This window comes from Trichechus manatus, unplaced genomic scaffold (assembly GCF_000243295.1).
Source record: "Trichechus manatus latirostris isolate Lorelei unplaced genomic scaffold, TriManLat1.0 scaffold00108, whole genome shotgun sequence".
NCBI classification, from domain to species: domain Eukaryota; kingdom Metazoa; phylum Chordata; class Mammalia; order Sirenia; family Trichechidae; genus Trichechus; species Trichechus manatus.
The window spans coordinates 9,651,955-9,662,600 of NW_004444044.1; the positions used below are offsets into that span (position 1 = coordinate 9,651,955).

At 32.9% G+C, this 10,646-nt stretch overlaps 1 protein-coding gene across 4 annotated transcripts in view; it reads left to right on the forward strand.

Moving 5' to 3' along the window:
• Positions 1-6,660, forward strand: part of EPHA5 (EPH receptor A5) — a 433,113-nt gene extending 426,453 nt beyond the window's left edge. For all 4 annotated transcript variants that reach the window (XM_012557556.1, XM_012557557.1, XM_004383344.1 and 1 more), the window contains one exon: positions 6,555-6,660. In XM_012557556.1, the coding sequence (XP_012413010.1) occupies positions 6,555-6,660 (106 nt within the window). The remainder of the gene's footprint in view (positions 1-6,554) is intronic.
• Positions 6,661-10,646: the final 3,986 nt, after the last annotated feature.

Here is a 10,646-nt window from a genome sequence, read left to right on the forward strand (position 1 = left end):
TATTTCTTTGGGGTCTCAAAATACTATAAATGTGTTGTATATTTTAGCATTATGGTTTCAATTTTTCTTATTTCCTTTCCTTTTTTCTCTTTATTTTGTTTTGTCCCCCTTCTATTCCTAAATTTCCTTCTTTTTTAAATATTTTCTTCCAGGTCCTAATAGCCTCTTCTATCTTCTTTTCCTGGTTCTTCTCCATCTCATCCCTACACTCCAGTAATTGTTCTCTGGTCAATTTTTATCTACTTGGTTCAATTTACTCTCCTGTCTTTATTACTTTCATTAGCTTGCTGCCTCTTGCTGTATTGCCTCCTTTCTTATATTTTGTATTTAAATTCATTTACTCTGACTAGAAGAGTTATATGAAATTTGCAGACTTAGTGACATCTTCCTGTTTAGAGACTATGGCACTGTGTTGGTCCCCTGATGTCAATTGTGTCAGATCCCTATGGTCTATAATCATTAATACATTCCTTACTAGGAATTGGACCAGCAAACCCTAGCTCCAGTGAAGCTGACTTCTTGGAGAGACTGACATCTTTAAACAGAGGTCTTATTTATGGTGGTTTTAACCATATTTTTCTAATTAGTAAGAGCAAATTTATCAAAATATTATTAACTAACTCAAAAACAGGGAGTAAACAGTTATTTAATTGGTCAAGAATTTAAAAAGTGGTCATCTTTGCTTTCTATTTGTACTTCCTCAAAAAAAGTCAGTCATTGCTAAGGACTAATGGTAAAGCAAACTGGGGTACTAGCAAAAGACAAAGACAAACTCTTAAAACATCCTGTTATTGATTTTTCACACATGGTATTTACCAAATATCTAAATATTAATTTTATGAAACCTGTATAATACTATAAAAAATAATAAATATTATTGTCAAAGTTATTGCCAAGACATATTAGAAAGTGGAAAATGGAAGAATATATTCATAGTCAAAAAATACTTAGAAAAAAGTCAGAATAAATTAAGGGAAATGATCAAACTGCCATACACTTACACTAAAGAATATTATAATTTCTACCATCAAATTTGTTTTCATGGGGGGTCTAAAAGGAAGTATAAAATATTACAATTTTTCAAAACCACATAATTTGGTTTAAAATTTCTTTCCTACAGGTTAATTTTTATTTGTTTATAAATTTTTTCCACCACATGCGTGTATAACTTAACATGGAAAGTAAATGAAGAACTTAAAAGTCTTAGATTCAAAGCATGTTTAAGGAAAGTGGCTTTCAAATTTGATATTTCTGTCTGCTATTTGTGTGTGTTTTTTGCTATTTTGTGTACAGCATTCATATTAAAATAGCTATTGTGGCAGTAATGGCACCAATCTGTACTACTGTGTATAAAGGCAACGAGTTATTATCCACAGGGGAAATTATGAGCTTGAGATGAGTTGCAAATTGAGTCAAAAGACTGGAATTAAGGCAGGATAGCAGCTTCTTTTTAAACTTTTTGTCAGATCAGTACTGCCAACTTTTGATTATTCAGAAAACAGAGCAAAACCCAATTTCAATATTGCACCGATTGTAAACTGAGGGGATTCCTATTAGTATCACTTATTAGAATGGGTCTTAAACTACTAAAAATGAAGGTTTTCCCAGTTCAAAGCCAGATTTCTTAACTTACCAATAAAGTCATTATGCATAGTTTATTGTACATTTACAGTATGCAATTGATTATTTACTATCCTCTATGTTCTACTGGAAAACCTCGCAATGTAGTGGTTAAGAGCTACGGCTGCTAACCAAAAGGCTAACAGTTTAAATTCACCAGGTGCTCCTTGGAAACCCTATGCGGCAGTTCTACTCTGTCCTGTAGGGTTGCTATGAGTCAGAATCGACGAGACGGCAATGAGTTTGGTTTGAATATCAACTAGACACTCCTTGTATTTCTGTCACTTTTATTCTCCCATTTTAGCATCAAAATATCAGTGTTTTTCCATTGTTTGATATCACGGGAATACTGGTTTTAAAAATGCTAGAATGCAATAAGATACAATGGCAATTCATTATATTTATAGCTTTTCTAAAACTAATCAAGCATTGTCAACAAAAATTCAAACTGTACGTTATGTAACAATACTATTCTCATGTTTAGATTCACAAACCTATTCTGAAATATAGTTTATCATCATTAGAATTGATCCTGGGTATTACTTAAGATTACGAGTGGTTAATAAAATCAGTATATGGTTTATAAAGTGGACATTCTTAAAATATTGTCTAGCTATAAAATTTCCTATATAAAAAAGTAAAATGAGTAAACTAGCATATCTCACGCCATTTCTAAATATTTTTAAAAGGCTTTTCCCTATTTAAGGCAGTAACTTCATCATTAACTAGTAAAAATTTTATTAACACACATTATTACTACTAAGTTGCTCATTTAATATGAACTTTATGTAGTAAAATGAGAATTGTTGGAAATTGCAATAAGTATTAGATGCTCCAAACCCACTGCCGTCAAGTGGATTCCAACTCATAAAAACCCTGTAGCACAGTGTAGAACTTCCTCATAGGGTTTCCAAGGCTGCAAATCTTTACAGAAGCAGACTGCTATGTCTTTCTCCTGCAAGTATGAGACAAAGCTACTTAAAAGAAAATATTTTAATGCTTTTACCAATATGGTAATAACCATGATTAACCTTTGTTATAAATCCTGTGCAAATATTATTTTAGCCTTCATTTGTAGTATCACTATAAAAATATTAAAAGGATGTTTTAAAGAAACTACTCTGCTTTTGAGAACGATATTCACTTGCATAAATGATCTTGTTTCTCTCACTTTTTTTTCACTGAAAAATCACATTGTATAAAGGTACATGTACTTTACATACCTTAAAATCATACTATTTTCTAAATATTGGCACATTAATATGACGGCTTTTGAAATCATGGCAGTGTGTAACATGAAATGCTGTGTTTTATAACTTCATTTATCCCATTAAGAGACACACACACACACAGAGATTCAATGGGTTCACACCATTTGTAGCTTTAGGAATTATTAGACCATAAATTTATGTTGTAATAAAAGTATATGTTTACCTCAGAAGCTTCTCTCATGTCCCCTGAAGTCATTAACCCCCCTACCAAGGGTAATCACTATCCTCATTTTTTAAACTTCATATAAATGGAATAATATAGTATGTAAAAACAAAGAAAAAAGAATATATGCTTAGTTCACTGGGAAAATTTAAAGGAATTTAACTTAAAATCTAAAGGTATGAAATGTTCTGAAGAAGGGCTGATTTTACTAACCCATCAACATGAACTCTATATCTGTATTTGATAATCAAATACAATGCCTCCCAACAGCCACTCTTTAACATGATATAGATAACATGAAAAAAATAAAATCCAAAAACACTGAGCTAGAATCTTTCTTGTGGGCAAAGTCAGTTCCAGAAAAGCTATACTTGTATCTGATAGAGTGGAAATAAAGAGAAGTCAAACCAGTGAGTTGATGTCATTTAGACAAAATAAGAGTTGGAGTATCAAACACACGCAACTGCACACACACACACATACATGCATAAACACACACACACTATTCACATTAAGACTTTGGTATTATATATACAATGTCTATGTTGTTTGTGTAGGAAAACCTATAAATTGTTTTCTTCAGGTCATTCAGAATAATGTATAATGGTATTTTGCAAAAGCTCATTTCTAATGATTTAATTGGTAGAGCAATTATGACTTGTGCAATTTAAGTACTTAAATTGTGTGTGTGTGTGTGTGTGGGTGTGGGTGTATGTCAATACTTTCTAACCTTCATTCATCAGAATCACCTATGGGTTTATAAAACATATGTTTTAAACCTCATTTTGTTCCTAATTAATTAAATTCTCTACTAGAGATTGATTTCTTTCAGATTAAGGAATTTTAAAATTTAATTCCTTTTTTCTAGCATAGATCCAAAGTTTGCTAGTGAATACCTATGAGTACCTATACCTACACAACTTCTTAATAAATTATATGTGGAAACACAAGAATATTAATTAGCCCATAATCTGAAACTGCCGTGAAGCTTAGAATGGGTTACCATTGCCTCAAAGAAGTATGTGTTTGATTCCCATCATTAGATGTCTTCTTTCTTTTAGAATTTTAATTATTTGAGGTTACATCTGCAAATTTCTCATTTTACAGATGGATAAAGTATTGCACATAGTTTGAAGTCCTGGGTTCGATATCATGTCTGTCTGAATAATGAGAAAATCTGAGCATGGACTTTGGTGTCAAGTGCCTGGTTTCTGCCCCAACTCTGTTACCTACTGGCCATGTTATCTCACCAAGTGATTTCAATTCTTGAATGTTTTGTTTCCCTGTTGATAAAGGAGGATTGAAAAACAAATCTTTCTCATAGAGTTATATGTTTTCCTAGAATATAGGAAGAAGCTGTCTATAAATGTCTACTACTATTTTTATATTTAGTACTGTGGTTCTCTACTAGGTGGATTTTGCAACCCAAATGACATTTGGCAATGTCTGGAGCCTGGTGGTGCAGTGGTTAAGAACTCAGGCTGCTAACGAAAAGATTGGCAATTCAAATCCACCAGCCATTCCTTGGAAACACTGTGGGGCAGTTCTACTCTATCCTAGAGGGTTACTATGAGTTGGGATCAACTTGATGGCAGTGGGTTTGGGTTTTGGGAGACATTTTTCCTTGTCACAAAGAGAAGGAATTGCTGTGATGCTGGCATCTAGTGAGTAGAGGCCAGAGATGCTACTTAACATCCCACAATGTATAGGACAGTGCCCCGTAACAAAGAATTATGTAAACAGTACTGAGGCTGATAAACTCTGGTTTAGTGGAAAAAAGATTAAAAGCCTCTCTTTTCCCTATGCTATTCTGTAATTAGTATTTTATAGCAGTCTATTTCATAAGTAACTACATTAATTTTGTTTTTAAGTTTTGCTGATAAGTGTCTTTCATCCCTACCATTATTACTACCTTTATGTTGTACTCTGTGGTACCTTAGTGTTGCAAACAGTTAAGCACTTGACTACTAGCTGAAAGGCTGGCAGTTAAAACCCACCCAGAAGCGCCTTGGAAGACAGTCTTGGCAATCTGCTCCTGAAAGGTCATAGCTTGGAAAACCCTATACAGCAGTTCTACTCTGCATACATGGAGTCATCATAAGTTAGAATCAACTAGACAGCAATTAACAATGACATGTTGTACTCTGGTATCTCATAGGTATCATAGTTTCTAAGAAGTTTAATATTTAATATTCACATTATAAAAAAGTTTCCTCCATAAGTATCAATTGTTTCTTTTAGCTACTTGTCATTTCCTAAAATTCTCAAAAGAAATCAAAGAAACATAAAAGAGAAAAAGAAATCTAAGATACTATTTAAGTAAAGAATTCTTTTCAATACAGATACACATAGAGCCTCGATTCCATTTTATTTAACTTCTATCCTCTGATAATTTAAACTATCTTTCTGAGTTATCCAAAACCATTAAAATTTACCTGTGGTGATTCTAATGTCAATGCATCGAATTCTATAAGACAAAGACAATCTGAAATCAATACATTTACTGAAGGCAAAAGTTTACCACTTTTAGAATAATGTGTTCAACAAACTAATTAAATAAGTGTAATATGGCAGACATCTTTGATATTTAGAATGTTAATGCCCATTCTTCTCTATAATTAAGGCTTATAATTTGTCAAACATACCTGAATCATTGTATTTGCCAAAACATACTTTGGGATAATAATTCCTGAATGTCTCATCAAATAACATTTAGAAACCACAGACCCTGGCCTTGAATTTTGATAAAAAAATTAGCTTAGAAATCTAAACATCTCTAATTTTCTTTTGAATAATAAGCTGTTTTTAAAAAAGCATTTAAGTATCATGGATGAAAAGCCCTTTAGATAGTGTGCAATGTTCAGAATGCTCTAAATGCCAGTCGAGCCTAGATGTTGTTTGGTAAAGGAAGAAAACTCTGGTACTTTGGGTTCCAAGGAAAAAATAAAATAATTGAAAGTGTTATAGGAGCAATGTAGTGATTATCACCAAAATACACCTGTTATATAAAATGTTTGTATTGAATGTGTCATTTGAAGAGTTTTGTCATCAACTACTTAGCTGTAAAATGTTTAAAATACATTTTATGCTTACTTCTTTCAGCCAAAAAAAACCATAAAGAGCTTGTGCGTATTGTAGGTCAACATTTACAAAACTGTGCAATGAACTTGTATCCTTCAAATTAAATACTAATTGGTAAGCATGTACAAATTCTTTTTTCATCACTATGTGCCACTAATAAAAGTGATATCCAAAAAAGAGGAGCAAATCTGTATTAAATCTCTCCGCATTATAAATATATACAGGAGTTTACAATTTTTTTTTGACTGCAAACAGATTTTTTGAGGTACAGTTTTGGAATATGCCTTTGAAATTTGCCTAATTGTGACTGTAACTCAATTAGTTTCTTCCAGATATTTGCCCCTTTGTCAGTGTGAAATATTGAGGTATGCTACCAGCTGAATCAATACATACATCCAATGTGTGCTTTCTTCATGCAGGGATTTGAGACGGCTTGGAGTGACTCTTGTCGGTCACCAGAAGAAGATCATGAACAGCCTTCAAGAAATGAAGGTGCAGCTGGTAAATGGAATGGTGCCATTGTAACTTCATTTTAATGTCACTTTTTCAAGTGAAGAAGCCCTGGTGGTGCAGTGGTTAAGCACGGGGCTGCTAACCGAAAGGGCGGCGGTTCAAACCCACCAGCTGCTCCACGGGAGAAAGATGTGGCAGTCTGCTTCCGTAAAGATTTATAGCCTTGGAAACCCTATGGAGCAGTTTTACTCTGTCCTAGAGTCGCTATGAGTAGGAATCGACTCGACTGCAATAGATTTGGTTTGGGTTGGTCTTCAAGTGAACGATTCTGCACTTTGTAAACAAGCCCTGAGATTTATTTTAACAAATAAGGGGGGGGGGGCGGCTGGGAGAAGGGAAAACTCAGTGATTTATAAACTTTAGTAGAGCATTTGTCTCAGCAACAGAATTTGTACCCAGTGTTTTACTAAAATCTCTTTAGCTTCCTCTCAGTGTATTCATTTTTCACAAAGCAAATATAACCTGCATGGAAAAAGATCACGAGACTAAACATTATCTTATGTTAAAACAACAACAAAATCCTTTCCGATACTTGCAGAAAATTTTGTACATGAAATATATAACTATATATAGCACCTTTATAGACTGAATTAAGGCAGCCCCTTTCAAATCTTCCAAGGATCTACTTGAAAGGAAAAGTTTTCTAGCCTTTTTGGGCTAACAAAAGCTGCAGTTTACTGAAGTTTACTTCAAGTCTTAATTGTCTACATAAGTGTATTGAAGAGCAATATGGGTAGATTGTTTCTTAATAGATACATTCTTTTGTAATTTTAAAATGCTGTTACACAGCATTAAGTTATAGAAACTAGTGTATAAACATGTTGCTTGATCAAGAACAAGTACAATACAGGGTGTATATTTATTTTTCTGTGTTATAAAATTTACTTTTAGTTTGCTCTTCTAGAGACGTTTAGGGTATAAATGTGTATATTGTATAATTTGCAACATAACCAGAAACCAATTTAGGTTGGAATTTTGTGTGTGTGCTTGCACATGTGTGCATTACCATTCTGCTTGCATTTTTAATGATGTTTTAATTTTAGCAACATAGAAGAACAAGTGTTCCAGAAGAATGAATAGGAGGAATAGGGAAGCAGTAAAGCAAAATTTAACACAAGCTTGTGTCTTTTTTTCTGTCATGTGTCCAAAAGCTACTAAACCTCTTTATTCTCTAACAGGAAATGTCTATGAGATTAAATCCGCTTTGGCTTTTTAAAAACACTTCGCGATATCTGTGACAATGCCGTTCTTCTAACCCTTAATCTTGCACCCCTGTAAGAAATTTCACCTTTCTGAATCCCAGAAAATATCTTGTCAAGCAAAGTTGACACCAAAGGGCACATTTTCAGCGGGATGTAGAAGGATTTAACTGTGCAGACTCCTGTTAATGTTGTTAAATCCAGGCACACAGCACTAAGCATTATCCTTAAGTGTTAATCCTTTGTAACCATTTCCATTGTAGCTCATCTCTAGAAATTTTGATACTAAGGCAGTGGTGGAATGATGACAAATATATATATTTTTTTTTTCCTTCAGAGTTTTCTCTATTTTGAGACTTGATAAGTTTTATTTTGTTGATGATTATTTATTTATTTGGTAATTGCATCTTCTATTTAGTTGCATGGCATTGAATTTATTTTGATGAACCCATTCAAGGTATTATTTAATTGGCCTTGTTAAAGAATACAAGATATATCTTCTGTATGCTGTATATGCCACACCTGGTGAAGACTAAGAATTGAGGCACAGAGTATAAAGTGTATTAGATGTTGTACAACTGGACTCCTTAATGATATAATCAAAATTTTTACAATGTTACACATCATAGAAGTCATGCAATGGCATGTGATTATCCAATCTATATATGTTAGGAGCACAACATTTACATAAGATACAGACAACTCATGATTATCGATGGCAATAGTATACAGGAGTAGCCTGGCTTAGTGAACCCCATAGGAAATACACCTGCATTATAGTGATAGTATTCTGCCTCTTTCCTGAACACCTGTTTTACTTGAATGTATAGTACCTACAAGAATAAATTTTTAGGAAATAACCTCTTTCCACCCTGCCTACCCATTACTTAAGTGGTGAAATAACTCTTTAGTAAAACAGCAAGAATAAAAAAGAAAAGAAAAAAGGTCTAATTTTTTTTTCAAATAATGTATTTAGTTCTCTGTAATAGGCTTATACTGTGCATATGTCCACACAAACAAGTGTACTGTATTAAGTCTAATAAAATTTCCAGAAAAAAGTTGATGGAGGTGAATTTAACATTGTCCTGCTATCATAGTAAGCAGGCATCACCATTATTAAAGATTCATTTTTTTTTTCATTTCAAAAGCTGTAACAATTAACTAATTTCTTTAAAAAAAAACTGGAGATTGTGATGTACTTTATTAAGTTTTGCAAAAAAAACTGAATCTAAGTGATAGAAGGAACAATTGAGAAACTTCAAAATAAGAAGAGACTGACTATTTAAAAGGGAAACTACCATACCTTTTAGAGCTGAGGGACTAGCCACAATATAACAAAGATATTTTTTAAATTATTTTCCAACTTTATATGTTCAGAGATGATTGGACAGTCAGGGTGGAGTGTACTATTTCAAAAGTAACTAGAATTAGAATTAGAACATAGATTTCCTTATTTTCCATAAAAGAAACCTTGAAATTAATATTTATATCAAATGCATTTGCTTCCTTTGCAATTTTGATGTTTATTTTGTAAGTGAACGGAGATGAAAGTTAAATATCCACACAGCTTTCATACATATCTCAATTTGGTTCAGACTTCTAAAGAATGTCATGACGAACTGAAGGAGTAAAGAGACTTTCAACTAAGATATACCAAAAAAATAAAAGGAGCAAAGAATGCCTTTCTAAAATATTTGTTCACCCCTGATATCTCACCAACTGGAAAGTGCCAATTTCATCTACAAATGTGAGAAATGGAACAAGGAGAAGAGGCAACTCTAAGGAAATTCAGCAAGGTAGTAACCCAGAACAGTGTTTGACAAATCTTGATTGTGTGATTTCTTTTCTTATTGGTTCATTTTGTCCCTCACTAGACTACCAAAAATAAAATGTAAACATGATAATTTTAGCACATAAAATGGATTTGTCAAATAATATAAAAATATTTTCATAGATGTTGGTATCAACTTTGGAACATGCATCTTTCTCAATTATGGACTTTGAAAGTTAAAGACAAGCAAGAAGTGAATTTCAACTTAATGATACCTGTTGAAGGCACTAAATTATTACTTTTATCAAACATAATTTGTTTCTAAATCTTTCTATTTGCTTTCATGTGCTCTAACATAATCAGTTACTTTTTTTGGCAATGAAATGTATTATTTGTAAAAATGCAAAGATTTTGATTTTTCCATTTTTTTTAAGTCTTCATGTACATGGTCATTTCTTTCCTTGTATTTTAATCACCGAGTCAGTATTCTCAATGTGTAGGATTACTGTGAAAATTGTGTTCCAGCATACTATATAAACTTAAATGTGGCCAGCAATGATAGTTTCCGAGTTGACTAAATAACAAAGAACGTTTTTAACTCAGTTTGTATAATAGCCCTGGTTGTGCAGTGGTTAAAGCTATTGGCTGCTAACCGAAAGGTCCGCAGTTGAAACCCACTATCTTCCACGGGAGAAAGATGTGACAGTCTGCTTCTGTAAAGATTACAGCCTTGGAAATCCTATTTTGTCCCACTGGGTCACTATGAGTTGAAATCAACTCGACAGCAAAGGGTTTTTGTATAGGAGCTTTAACCAGTCCACAATTTTGAAGAGACAGTTTTACTACTCAAGTTTAAAATGAAAAATTAATGTCGGTTGAGCACTTATGTATTTGCATGTCTGATATTTAATCTCTACTTGAAAGTAAAGATTTCTTTAACACCATTCTTTCTCCCATTTAAAGCGGGTTTTTGGAAGCACAAGCACAGATTATTTACCTTGGGAAGACATTTTTGGCTATAGTGGTGC